The 14,506-nt window shown below is 32.2% G+C and overlaps 1 protein-coding gene across 1 annotated transcript in view; it reads left to right on the forward strand.

The window, feature by feature from the left end:
- Nucleotides 1-14,279, forward strand: part of EFCAB7 (EF-hand calcium binding domain 7) — a 35,518-nt gene extending 21,239 nt beyond the window's left edge. The window contains exons 9-14 of the mRNA XM_039888149.1: nucleotides 1,846-2,003; nucleotides 2,648-2,781; nucleotides 6,632-6,780; nucleotides 10,730-10,939; nucleotides 12,934-13,041; nucleotides 13,997-14,279. Of these exons, the coding sequence (XP_039744083.1) occupies nucleotides 1,846-2,003; nucleotides 2,648-2,781; nucleotides 6,632-6,780; nucleotides 10,730-10,939; nucleotides 12,934-13,041; nucleotides 13,997-14,071 (834 nt within the window). The 3' untranslated portion in view covers nucleotides 14,072-14,279. The remainder of the gene's footprint in view (nucleotides 1-1,845; nucleotides 2,004-2,647; nucleotides 2,782-6,631; nucleotides 6,781-10,729; nucleotides 10,940-12,933; nucleotides 13,042-13,996) is intronic.
- The last annotated feature ends 227 nt before the right edge of the window (nucleotides 14,280-14,506 follow it).

The raw sequence follows: 14,506 nt of genomic DNA on the forward strand, positions 1-14,506 counted from the left end.
TATATGTTGCCCATGGGGTTGCTCTGATTTTTTCTAATTATATATTTACTCAGAGGCTGAATATGTGAGGCAGATACATAAATGTGGCTATTTATTTTATGAGGACTACAAAATACATCTGCTACACAACAGGAATAATACTATTCAAGGGCTTACTGCAATATCATATTTAATCTTTACATAGGTCCAATGACAGACAAACATTTCCCTGATGGAATGTTATATAAAAGTCTTTATTGTAGGCTTCGTAACAGACAAGAATAGTTATAGGCAAGAAACAAATAAAATGACAGAAGTTAATGTTTTGACTAAACTCTTCTTCAGAACTGACTACAAAGTTCAGTTCAAGATAAAGCATTGTCTAAAACAATAGCTTTTCCCATTTTGTTTTGGATGAAATTACTTTCTTATGAGATTGCATGTGTAAAAATCTTAGTACATAGCAAGCCTGTAATAAAGTTTGAATGAGTTTCTATTTACTTCTTTACTATATAGGCTTCTGGTTTTCTGTAATATGTCATATTTACAAAGGATTTTTTACCTTTTATTTTAGTTTCACAATTATTTTCTTTAAGAAGAGTTTTGTGTCCATGAAAGACTTTCCATTTGCCATCCACAGTGGCAGTTCAAGGTTATTATGTGGCAATAAGGGAGGTTCATGAGACAGCGTATATTAGGGAGCAGCAAAAACTGCTTTTCACTCCTGGGTACTAGTCTACATCTGGCTAATCTAAGAGATCATGGCTTCCAAAGAATGGGTTTGGTCAATCTCTAGCCTTCAAAATGACCCTCAGCTTTATTGAATTGCTTTTTGTATCAAAATAGGACATGATCACTTTAGGATGATTATGGTCCCTCTGATTTGTGAGCACAGAAATAGGGCCGAACCCAGAATTCAGATGAGCAACTTTATTTTGTATGTGAGTACCCAGGATGACCTAAAATATACCTGGGTTTTTTTTGAAAGATAGAAGTCCTTAGGGCTATTCCGTGCTGAAGGGCAAATAGCTGTTTGCTTAACTATTATACATGACTAAAAAATGTTTAGATTTAATATATTTGACAGAGACAACCCCTAGGTTTTATAGGAAGCCACTGGGCTCCAGAAAGCACCTAGAAGGTCCATAGAGAGATACCATTTTGCTTTCTTTTATAAAGGAGGAGACTAAAATGTTTTCCTATACAAATGTCCTGGCACTTAATATAAATATCTTGTGATGGAAAATAATTTTGTATAAGGTAGTTTTATCTGAGATTCTGCCATCTTGTTTTATAGTTCATATTACATAAGTAGAAGTAAAATTCTACTGCTTTTGTGTACATAATTGGATTCTTACAGATATGGCTAATTTATAGAAATAGTGAACTCTTAATTAAATTTATTTCATTTTTATTTAGTGTCATTGAAATCTGATTTACAGATTATATATTTAAATCAAATTAGGGAACTGTTACCTGGAAAAGTTATTATAAGATCTGTCTTTGCTTTCTGTGGAAGATATTTACATCACAAACATTTTTTCAAGATTATTAGGGAAGATTTAGAAGTTATATAACTTCTCACCTTTTATAGTTTGGAGAATTAAAAATGTATGTATATACATATATCTACATTTAATGGTCTTGTACTGGCGTTACCATTAAAAAAAAATTTTGAAGCCTGTGAAAGATTGATAGAATCATAATAGAATTGGTGGATATTGATTTAAAAATTATTTCTAATGCTTTTTTTTCCCCAGAAGGAAAATTAAAAGTCATGAAGCTCAGTCGTAATTGGAAAAAAGTCAATAAGCTCACGGTGGGTTTTTTGTTTTTTGTTTTTTTTTTCAATTCTTTTGAGAAAAGGTTTTTGGGTGGACTGGTGAACTAGGACCTGGAATTTATTGGTTAATTCCTTCCACAACTGGCTGTTGGCTGAGGAAAGAAATAAAACCAATAACAGAAGAAGCCCAGCTTGTGTATAGAGATGAAACAGGAGAATTATTCCTTACAAAGGAATTTAGGTAAGTTTTGTTTCTTAAGGTTAGTTAAAACAATGACGTCTAGACTGGATCTGTATACTAGTAGCCTGTCTTCCATGCTTTCTTTTGGCTAGCCACCACTCTACCCCAATATTCCAATTCAGTAATTCAACTTTTTCACTAGGCATCTGAAAATGACCTTCCATTCATGGGCCTGAGATTGCCATTCATTTGTGGATTCCACACATTTAGCAAGTCAACTTTAGTCACATATCTACCAATTTCTCTCCTAGTAGGTACTACCTTAAAATAGATCCTGCTAGTTGCACTATTGACTTAGATAACAGTCAAATATGAAATATGAGCACTTAAATAGTTCTCCTGTGCCCTAGATATACACAACAACATCTGGTAGAGAGGAAGAAGAAAGTAGATTAGAGAAAGGAAAAAAGAAGGGACCTACCATTCTTTGAGGTCCAGCTACAGTTTGAGATACTGTGGTTGCTTTAGAAGCTTCTTTATCTCATGTAATACTAGACTGAGTAAAAGATATATTTGGATACATTAACTTTATAGTTCACTAATACGGTTCAATGCCTTGATATTGCTTTCTTTTGAAAGTTATCTTCATAGAAACCTTCAGTTACCTTGGAGACAAGAAATAATTGCAATTTTTATAATTTTAGATCAACTTTATCAGATATATTTGAAGTAATTGATTTAGATGGAAATGGTCTTCTTAGCCTTGAAGAATATAATTTTTTTGAATTGAGAACAAGTGGTGAGAAATGTGATGAAGATGCTTGGGCTGTCTGCAGAGGTAAACGCTTTTCTTTTTCTTAATAGATATGTAAAAAATATATATAGCCCCCTCTCATCCTCATGAAGTAAAATGCCAAACTTCACTATGGAATATTATTATAGCAATTAGGACCATTTAGAAATAGTAGCATTGTTTGTAGATCATAAAAACTTCAACATTTATTTCCTTAAATTGATAGTTGGTACAATACTCAAGTTAAAAGAAAATATGAATCATAGTACTTAAGTGAAATTTTATTTTCAGTTTATGCTCTTTGGAGCTTAGGATGTAAAAACTTTGCCCTGGCTCTTGGTTATCAATGGGACTGAAGTGGTCAAGAGCCCCTAACTGTGTCCAGGAGAGGGCAGCAAAGAGCTAATAAGCTAGAGTTTACTAAAAATTAAAAGTTTCCAAGAAGTTTTTTATACCTATTAAGAATTCTTCCTTTTTTTAATTTAAATTGAATTAAGAAAGGTCATTCATAGAGGTATGGAAGCCAAAAGTACCAAGATGGGCAAGAAAAATACTGAGAACGAGGCGAAAGCAGTTGTCGCTTAGGTGCAGTCTGGGAATAAGTTAGGGCTTTGTATTTAAGCAGGAACTGAAAGATCAAAAGGGAAACCAAAAAGCCATAGCCAACCCTAGGTCACACAACAAGAAGTTTGAGGAGGCCAGAATGCAGTGAAGAGAAAGGTTAATTCTCATATTGCTTTCACTGGGGTAGTATGTGTCCTGCTCTGGTTCTTAAAAAGGTCTAAGCTTGGCAAAGTCCATGAGCTAGGTGGAAGTCTGATACGTATGTTTATCTGAACAACAAGTAAGGTAGAAATATTATTATTATTATAATGGTTTTTAGTAATACATCTCTTTTTAACTGAAAGTTTATATAGCATAATTAATAATAAGAAATGTGTATTGATTTATAATATTAAACTTCGATTGACAGGATTCATAATACATGTAATGGAGTATTATTTTGAGGAAGATAAAATAATCTTATAACTTCAATGATATAATCTTTTGATTCTCTATTGTTAACACTAGAGCACATTCCATAAGAATGACGATAATTAGTATTTTCTTATGGTAAAGTTGTTGATAAATAAAATTTTAATTTAACAATTTAATCAACATAGTAGAGTTGATAGTTAACATTTTTTGAGAATTTACCATGTACCAGGTGGAAACACTTCTACACATTAACTCTGTGTTAGAATATCATACAGTACGTAACTTTTTCAGACCGGCTTCTTTTACTTAGCAATATACATTTATGTTTCTTCCATGTCTTTTCTTGGCTTGATAACTCATTTCTTCTTAGTGCTGAATAATATTCCATCATATGAAGATACCACATTTTGTTTATTCATTCTCCTATTAAAGGACATCATGATTGCTTACAATTTTTGGCAATTATGAACTGTTATAAACACTCATGTGCATAGTTTTGTGTGTGCATAGTTTTCAACTCATTTAGGTCATTTCAATTCAGTGATTGCTGAATGGTACAGTAAAACTACATTTAGCTTTGTTTTTATATATATATTTATATTTATAATTTTTTTTGGTGACATTGGTTAATGAAATCCAATAAGTTTCAGCTATATTCTTTAACAATAAGGCATATATATATATACGTGTGTGTGTGTATATATATATATTAACACACAGTGTAAATATATATATATATACACACACACACATATATATGTGTAAATATATTTACACTGTGTGTAAATATATATATATATTTACACTGTGTGTTCACCTCCCATAGTTAGATTTCTTTCTGTCACCATATATTTGACCCCTTTTACCCTGTCTACCTCCACCCTCTCCTTACCCCTTACCCTCTGGTAAACCACTAGTCTATAGTCCATGTCCATGAGTCTCTGTTTGTTTGTCCTGTTCATTTATTGCTTTTAGGTTTATGTCCCACATGTGATATCATGTGACTTTCAACTTTTTCTGTCTGGCTTATTTCATTTAGCATGATTATCTCGAGGTCCCTCCATGTTTGATGTGTATAGTAACATTTCATTGTTTAACTTTGCAATTCTTTAATGAAATATGACATCAAGCATCTTTCCATATATTTATTTACCATCTGTATATCTTCTTTGGTGAAAAGTCTGTTCATATCTTTTGCCCATTTTTCGATTGAGATGTTTGTTTTCTTATTGTTGAGTTCTTTGTATATATTCATTACAATTCTTTATCAGTTGTGTGTTTTGCAAGTATTTTCTCTCAGTCTGTGGCTTTTCTTTTCATTCTCTTAATATTGACTTTCACAGAGCAGAAGTTTTCAATTTTAATGAAGTCCCACTTATCAAGTTTTTATTTTATGGATCATGTTTTTGGTGTTGTATCTAAAAACTCATAGGTCACCACATTTTCTCCTGTTACCTTGAAGTTTTATAGATTTATGTTTTGAGTCCATGACCCATTCAAGTTAATTTTTGTGAAAGATGTAATGTTCTTGTCTAGATTAATTTTTTTTGCATGTGGATGTCCAGTTGTTCCAGCACCATTTGTTGAGAAGACTGTTCTTTCTCCATTGAATTGACTTTGCTCTTTTGTCAAATATGAGTTAATATATTTGTATATGTCTATTTCTGAGCTTTCTATTCTGTTCCACTGATCTATTTGTCTAATTTTTTCCCAGTATCACACTGTCTTGATTACTTTAAAGTAAGTCTTGAAGTCGGGTATTAATAAACTTAAAAAAAATTAATGGAGGATTGAGAATTTTAAGTTTTAACAGTAGACTAATTATTGATACTCTATAGTACGGTAGATACATTTTTCTTGAAAGTTATAATTGCTTTGTATTACATATCAAATATTAATTTTTTTCATTTTGCTTTACTACATAGTAGTTCCATCCTCCATTTTAGTGGCTACCAATTCTATGATCTAATTTAATCTTTACATTTTTTTACTTGCAAAAGTTGAGTCACTTTTCAGACTCTAAATATTTTAAACTGTTAATTTAGTCAACCAGTTTTAAACAGTTATGTCTCTGCTGTTCTTCTCACATAAGAATACCCACTTCCCTTGGGTATATTATAGCTGGGAGTTGGAAAATGGAATCTTTCTTGTTTTAGGGCAATTAACAGAGTCGGAAAATGCAATCTTTCTTGTTTTAGGGCAATTAAGAGAATATAATCCATAATGAGTACCTGTTTATTATCTATATTATAGACAAATTCAGGAATTATACATATTTAGATACTTCTAGTTGAATTTAGCTTTGCTTACAAATAATATTAAAATGGACATACTTAGATTTGTCTGAGACATTTACGAACTCCAAAGTCTTTCCTATATTATCTAACAGATTTTAAAGACTAGGCGACAGTTTGGTTAAAATTATAATAATTTAGGCATATGGCAGTCTCCTTAAATCTGGCACCATCACCATCTCCCTTTTTGAAACACCAGTAGTTTGGGGGGTATTACATTAAATTTATCCAGATTCTGCTGGGTTTAAGTGGCAAATATATAGGAAGCATTTTAATTTTTTTTGAAATATTAATCAGTATCTACTCTACATAAGCAGACAGGTTGGAATTTACCTAGAAGAAAATACAATTTCCTCTAATTTTGTAATATATTTCTATTATTTATAACTTAAGACTTTGTTGAAAAACTAAATCATGTACTGTGATGGTTATTATGCTGAGTTATGGAAATTAGAATAGTATGTCTCAAACATTTTGTGAGCCATTCTTATTCCAAGTCTATACAGGCTCACAGATGCATGAGGCCTCCTTTAAAATAAATACTTATGAATAATATATAATAGGAATTTAAAATGTGTGAATTTTAAAATTACATAAAAAAGAACTTTTGATTGTTTTGACAGAGAATTTTCGTACAAAGAAGAATGAACTAACAAGACAGGGCTTTATGGATCTGAATCTAATGGAAGCCAATGATCGAGAAGGAGATCCTCGTGATCTTTGGGTAACTCTGCACTCAATGGGCTACAATAAAGCTCTGGAATTGACAGAGGTAAAGCAATCAGAAAGTTTGGAGTGGATTTAAAGTACATGAACGTTTTACCGACACATGACTTTTGAATTAGAGACTCAAATTCTTGAACATCAGTATATGAATGAATCCTGGGTGCAATAGCATGTTTCTGCCAGTTTATGCGAGTTTCTATTTTTAGCTGAAATTTAGTTACTACCAATATTTTAATAATTCAGGAACCAAGGATTTGAACATACGATATGCAGGGGAAAAATATAATTTGAAAAATTATATTTCTTAATTGGTGATAGCTATTTGAATTGCGAAAGTCTCATTTCTTTAAGGAAACTCTTTGTCCTAACAGAATAAAGCCTCTCTTAGAATAAGAGGAATGTGTCTGCATGAGAATTGAAATTCTGATCTTTTGACAAAGGATAGTCTTTGGATTAATATTTGTAAAACAGTTGGGACAGTGCTTGGCTCATTTAAAGCACTGTGTTTGTATTAGCTATCATTATTATTTATTAACATGATAGGTATAGAAGTTGAATAAGACTTGTAATAAACCAGAGGAATAATAAAAATTAGGCCTTCTTAAATTCTATATTTTCGTGTCAGGCTTAAAAATAAAGAATTTAAGAGTTTCAGACCACACATTAGATAATGATATATTTGTTTATATTCTTAAAATTAAAAATAACATCTATCCTTTCTATAAATAAATCAACTTAGGAAGGTAACACTAGCAACAAATTTTAAATTGGGGGTGTATTGAGACTTTGGTTTCATTCCTAGTTTTGTCATCATTCAAAATCCCTCGTAAACCTGTTTACTGAAAAGTTTACTAATTTTTTTTGCCATTATTAGTAATAGGATGTGGATAATCCTACTTTAGCTAACATTCAGCGAACCCCACATTTTAACCATGGTGCAAAATCAGCTTCTAATCTATGAATAATATTGTGTCTGCTACACATACTTTCACTTAATAGAGAAATTAGTAAAGAGCAATTTAAAACATTTTATAGCATTTACTGATGTCATTGACCTTTGAAACCATAGGCAAGAAGGATTTCTGAGAGAAGACTTTTTAAATTTAAAGTTTATTTATTCATTTATTGAATATGTAATATATTCACATCATTGAAAATTAAAAAGGTAAAGAAATATATACAGAGTTATGCTGGTTAGTTATATTCTCTCCACGCAGAGCAGAATGCTCATTTTATTTATAGGATTTTAGGGAAGCATGGTTCCTCAGATGAGACTTTTGATTGTTTGACATTCAGCCATATATTTATTGACATGAATCTGTCCCTGACTGCTTGACTTTCAAAAGCGAGGAGCTGACACTGGTTGGCTTACAAAACTGTTCATTAAGATGGGTTATCGCAGATCAGTTGAACAAGTTTAAACCAGTTCTAATGACTACTTGTTACCATAACAATAGAAAAACAGATTTTTTCCCATAAGTTTGTGGGAACTGTTTTGTTCCTAGCCTCCCCTTTTGATTTTCACACAGCTAAAACTGTAGAAGAAACTATCAAAGATTCACTCACCACTGTTCTTGATTCTCTTTGAAGAAGAGGTTTCTTTCATCTGTGGTAATCTGATTTTCAGTTTGTGTATTTATCATGATTTCATCCTGTTTTTGTCTTTAAGTCATCTGTTGGGACTATACAGAAGCATTTTAAGACTCTGCATAACATTTAAACTCTGAGACAAACATGTATAACTAGGAATATTATAAGAAGGGGCTGAAGGATACTCCAGAAATCATGAGCCTAAATTTTCCAAGTTTGGCCAAGAAAAGTCCCAAGGATTCCCTAAATCTTTGTATAACCTTTCGTAGTTAGCACTTTTTATTAATTGTAGATGATTTTACTTGTAGTGTTAATCCAGGTACAACATATAGTATTAGCATTGGTGCAGACTCCTCCCTGGTTGGTCAAAAGAAAATCAAGTCTTTTTTATTACCTGTCAACTGCTTGAGTTAAGGAATTTAAGCTGGTTTGTTGTGTGCCCCCCAGGAACAATTTTTTTTATGACTACCTGGAGTCTAACTGCTATGAATGTGCTCACTGTCTTTAGGAATCTTTTTCTAAAAAATGTTTTATTATTTTGGAGTGGATTTAAGGAAATATAACTCATTGAGGGTATTGGGGAGTCATGTCCTTAGAATGGCCTAACTAAAGCAGTACAAAATAATTAACCTTGGTGCTAGGTTGGCATTAAATAGTCTGATTTCTACATAAGAGCTGCACAAGAGATGTAATTATCCTTAGTGGAACTGCAAGTATATTATTTCTTGGTGCGGTAACAAATAGTAGTTGTTACATTTTATATTTCTCATAGTTTAAACACATTTTCCTTAAAACCTGTACTTAGACAAGTTATTGTTACTAATAAGAAGAACATGGTAGGCCAAGTCAGACATATATACCCCTAAATTAGTGATGAAGACAGCTATGAATAAACAAGAGTATACAAAGAAGAGTGTAATATATAGAAATATCTTGTTCATTGGTCTTAAGATGAAGTCGCTTCCTTCATATGAACATGTACTTGTTCAAAGGTTCTAGGTTAACAGTTAATTCTGTGGACTGTCTGCTTCTGGAGGTTCTCTAGAGAACCTCAGTTTAAGATTTTGAAAGAATGAACCCTTCCAGTTCTGTTAAGGCCCTTTTCATTTTTCTAGAGGTTTGGGAATGATAAAGACAAAAATATTTTTTGAATAAGGAGCAAACCCTTATGGAATCAAAATTTATAAATAATTGTTGCAGTTAAAAGTGTCCCTTGTTACAGAATTGATCATTTGGAATGTCTGAGGCAGTGATGATAGTTAAGGTTTTTTCAACAGGGAAATATTTTGACTCATTCTGAAAATAAATGTACTATTGTTAATAGTATATAGTCATAAACCACAGAAGAAGAATCAACTGTATAAAATCGATTTGGAAATGCTCAGAGAGTCTTTTAGGACTTATTCTCAGTTCACGTACCACAGTTTTTTCAGGTTAATTTAGTTACAGATAAAGCATGGACTGACCACATCCTTCATTATCATAAGAAAATTTTCCTCAGTGTTTAATATTATAGCCTATTTATCTCCATTGGAATGAGTTGTTTCATGGAGATTTTATCTAGTGTCTAGGTGGCCATCCTGGTTTTGCCAGATCTTATCCCCATGGCCATGGGTCTTAAAATCTGATTGTACTCAGTGTTGTTGTTGTTGTTGTTGTTGTCGTCGTCGTTGTTTTTGTCAGAATTTGGCAGGCCAGGTTTTGTGTGTATCTACGATGACATCCTTAAACTTCTCCATGGATTTATTTTGTTTTGTTGTTGTTTTATATAAGTTGTTTTATTAGTCAGAGAAGTCTGTTTAGTATTATCGACAAAAGAATGTACAGCCAATAGAAAAGTTTTATAGGAGTTTATTTGAACCAAATTTTGAAGACATGCCCCAAAGCAAAATCTCAATGGACTGAGAAAATGCTCCAGAGAATGGTAGTTTGCAGCTTATTTTATACATTAGAATCAAAGGAGAAGATGTAAGGAGGGTTACATGAAATCCATTGGTGGTAGATTAAGAGGACAAGAGAAAGCAGAGCAGGGGAATCTCTGGGATTGGATAAAAAGCAAAACAGAGAGATACATACTTCTTTTATATTGGCGGGTACAGGATAGTTAATTAACATTTACAGTACATAGAGATGGTATGTGAGGAGCAAGATGACAATGAGGGGTTCTTTGGTTTTGTTCCTTTTCTCTGAATATCATCAGTTAATATGCTAACCAAAAATCAGAATTTTATGCTTTTCTTATTATTCAATTCATAGTACTAAAGTTTTCCTTTAAAAGTATATCAGAAGGACAAGCTAGAAGATGCAGGACACCTTCTTAAATCATATGATAATCATATTAATAATAAATTATTTTAAATTCTGTCAAAAGGCTATAACAAGGTTTGCTTTTTCTTTCATATCAGGCATGCCCATTTATCATTGATATCTATGCAGACAAATGCAAGCCAAGAATTAAAGCTGTCCATATGGAGGGATGTAGTGGGCAACTTGAGAAGGCCATTTGTAAATCTGTCCTTAACAAAGGTGATGCCAAAGTAATGGATGGCTATGAAAATATTATTGTATATAATTACAAGCATGACACCTGGATAACTTCAGTTATTGAAAACAAGGTATTAGTTATGAGGTGTTTCTCCTTATAACTGCAATGTTTATTAATATGTTCCATCTATCTTTTTTCTTACTCTATCCTTGCATAGTAGTTAAATATCCCATTACATTAATAATATTTATAATTAGCAATTATTCTTTCTCAGATTTCTAATTCAAACTGGGCATGATAATTTTTATATATTTTTTAAAGTCTTGAGATAATTGTTTTTCTCTTAAATTATTATGAAATTAAATGTTTGGAGATCTATGAAAATAGAGCATAATCTGGGTACAAAGTATATTATTTAGTTTGTTACTGTCAGTCTTCACATAAGCATAGACATTTGAAACATTAGACATTATATTTTAAAGACCTATAAACAAAGAAAAAAATTTAGCCCAATTTTTTACACAAACTTTGCATATAGAAATTTTATCATCTTATCTAATTAAATATATCCCAATGTCTAGGACCTGTTTTTATCAAGCCAGATATTTCTAGCTTTGACCATCTTCCCAGCTACTATTGATATTGTAGGTAAAGAGAATAATGCATAAATTCTTTAAGTGAGAGATACCTAGTTTTCTAGAAATTACAAATTTTCATAAAACCTTACTCAAGATAGCTGGGTGTTTTAGGACTGTTGGCTTATTTCTTTTAGTTCCTGGGTGAGATTATTTTTATGCCTGCCATAAATTTCTTAAGGTGCTTAAGTATTTGGCTGAGTATTGAGTCAGTGCAAGTATACGTTATGTAACTAACTCTCCTGGTCTCAATAAGGGCCACCAGTAAGTATAACATGGTCTCTGCTTCAAAGTGTTTATGGGCTAGTTGGAAAGACAAAATTATACTCTCAAAAGAAATCAGAGAATAATTGAATGTTAAATAATGCAGTATTTTTGTATGTGCAGTAGGAATTTTACCGTATTTGTATTTCTTGTGGATGACGTTAGTCTGGACTACAGAAATTGGCGAAGGATTTGTGATGGAGGGAAGGATAACTAGGATTTAGATGTGCAGAGAGACAGTCTCTAGAAGTAGGGGAAAACAGTGTAAGGAGAAACATGAAGAAGGATTAATATGAAATATGGAGGAAAGAGTGAGACTATCTGCTTTGTAGAAACAGAGAGCTTTATTTGGAAGAGTATCAGGAAGATAAATAACATAGGTAGAATAGGTCCAGATTATATATGTGATCTTGGAAACAAGATAGAGAAATTCGGACTCGATGAAATAAGCTAAGGTCTCCATCTAGTAGGTTGCAATCTTGAAATAGATTGTAAAGCTTTAGGAGTGATTCCTAAAATCCAGCACGTTTTCCTTACTGCCGTCTAAGCTTTAATAGGATTAAAAGGTGGAAATGGGTCACTACCTTACCCTAATCCCTCAGCTCTGCTGTAACCCATCATTTCTCAACCCTCCACCTCCTTTTCCCTCAAGAAAAATTAAGCTTCCTTCACCAAAATGAGGTAATGATAATATTTTAGAGCTTACAGTGTGCCAGGCACTTTACATCTATTAACACATTTCCTTCTCGCAACAACCCAATGAGGTAAATACTATCCCCATTTAACATACAAGGAAACCAATGCACAGAGATGTTAATTTGCAGAAGGTCAAACAGCTAAGTAGTAGAAGAGCTGAGAAATGAGTTTGGGCACTCTAATGTTACATTGCCCCTTGTAGTCATTAGGGAGTGACTATAGGTTCTATAGCAGGGGGATAGTTTGACTCGTGCATGTCTCTCATTTTTCAGCTTTTTTCTTGCTTCCTATCTATCCTAGAGGCTGTTATCTATCATCTATTATCTCAAGTATCCCTTCTTCCATAAGGTCTTCCTTGATACCCCAGTTCCAGCTAATGTTTCTGTATTTCCATAATGTCTTCTGTGTTTCTGCAGAACCCTGTGAATACCTCTATCACAAGACTTACAAAGTTTTTTATAATTATCATTTTATTTGTCTGTATTTCTTAGAGAAAGGACTATCAACTTATGAAATCTTGTTTTTATAGTCAGATAATAAAGTAATTATTCATATCAACAATGAGCTGAGTAAAAACTGCATGAACAGCAGAGGACTCAACATATTTGCAGTAGAAGTGGCACCAAAGTCTACAATGGTAATGTATTTGCATTGTTTTTTTAATTAAAGCCTTTTGTTTTATCAATTTGAAAAAAAAAACATTTTTGCTGTTAATGCTATGAATAAATGTATATATGATATAAATTGAAAAATTAAGTACGATATTCACGTTAGTATTATCCAGTACTAGGAAATAGATTCTAATTCAGTTTTCACTATTTAGTTCAGTGATTATGGGACATTCACTTAACCTCTCTGATCCAGTCCCTTTAAGTTAAAATTAATATAATATCACCAGCTTCAGGCACTTCACAAGATTAATGTAAAAGTAAGATGATGTACACGAAAGCACTTTTGAACATAATATAGAAGTACAAAGTAGTGGTAATAGTAATAGGAATTTTTGTAATCTGAAATACATTTATATACGTTGTTTAGTTTTTCTAAGATATCCTGAAAGAGAAAATCCTTCTGAGTTTTTGATGACCAACTAAGTCCAGAGCCAGGAACAGCTGGAGTTCTGGTGTTAGCAGGAGTTCAAAAGCAAGGACAGATCAGTAGACTTTGAAATTAGTCTAGTGAAATGAAAAAGCTTTCTATACCTGCCCTTTCTTTCTCCATACTACCCATGAAATCCTAAAACATTCTAGAATAGGATAGTGTAAGATTATCTTTTCTGTTATCCCAATGAGGATTTTAGAAAATGTTCTAGGTAGTGAGAAAAGGCTATTTACTCCCCTTTCCACCATCCCTCTTTATCTACATTCACAATCACTAACTATCACCTACTATATTAGAGTAGAGTTCAGGCTGGATTATCCTATTAGACATCAGAACGCAGACTGCAGGTCCCTGCTGAGGACAGATACTATAGAATTTTATATGCACAGGGGTATTTTTACATAGGATCTAGAAATGTTGTCCAATTGAAAAATTAGCCAAAAATAACAATATATAAAAGGAAAGTAAAAGCTTTCTGTTTTTATATGCAGGTTTGTCAACATGTAATGCCTCTGAATGAACAACAAGAATGGATATATTATTGTGTCTATTCCCTTATATCTTAAATACTGTTTTTAGGAAATAATTCTACTTGAGACTATCCAACTAAGAATAAGTATTTCAGGTTTAATCTGTTATTTGTTGATCAACTAAACGCTAATCAATTTAACTGGTGTAAATAAATAATCTATTTAATATGTGTGCATTTACATTTCGTGCTGTATTATATATTTTATTTTTAAAAAATAAAATTTTTAAATGTGTGGCCTTAAATGTCTGGACACATTTATGAATAGCAAATCAAAATAAAATTACAGGTAAGCTTTTAAAAAGTAATACTCAATAAATTCTACAAAGTCCTATACACTTTTGATTTATTTCTCAAAAAAAAAAACAAAAAACTAAAAGAAAATGTAAGTAGGTCAGCTGCATGCAGCAAGTGTCTTATGAGATCTCCTAGGCTTCTCACAGTGCTGTATGGGAACCAGTGGGTCATGGAC

The sequence above is a fragment of the Pteropus medius genome, unplaced genomic scaffold (assembly GCF_902729225.1).
Source record: "Pteropus medius unplaced genomic scaffold, Ma_sr-lr_union100, whole genome shotgun sequence".
NCBI lineage: Eukaryota > Metazoa > Chordata > Mammalia > Chiroptera > Pteropodidae > Pteropus > Pteropus medius.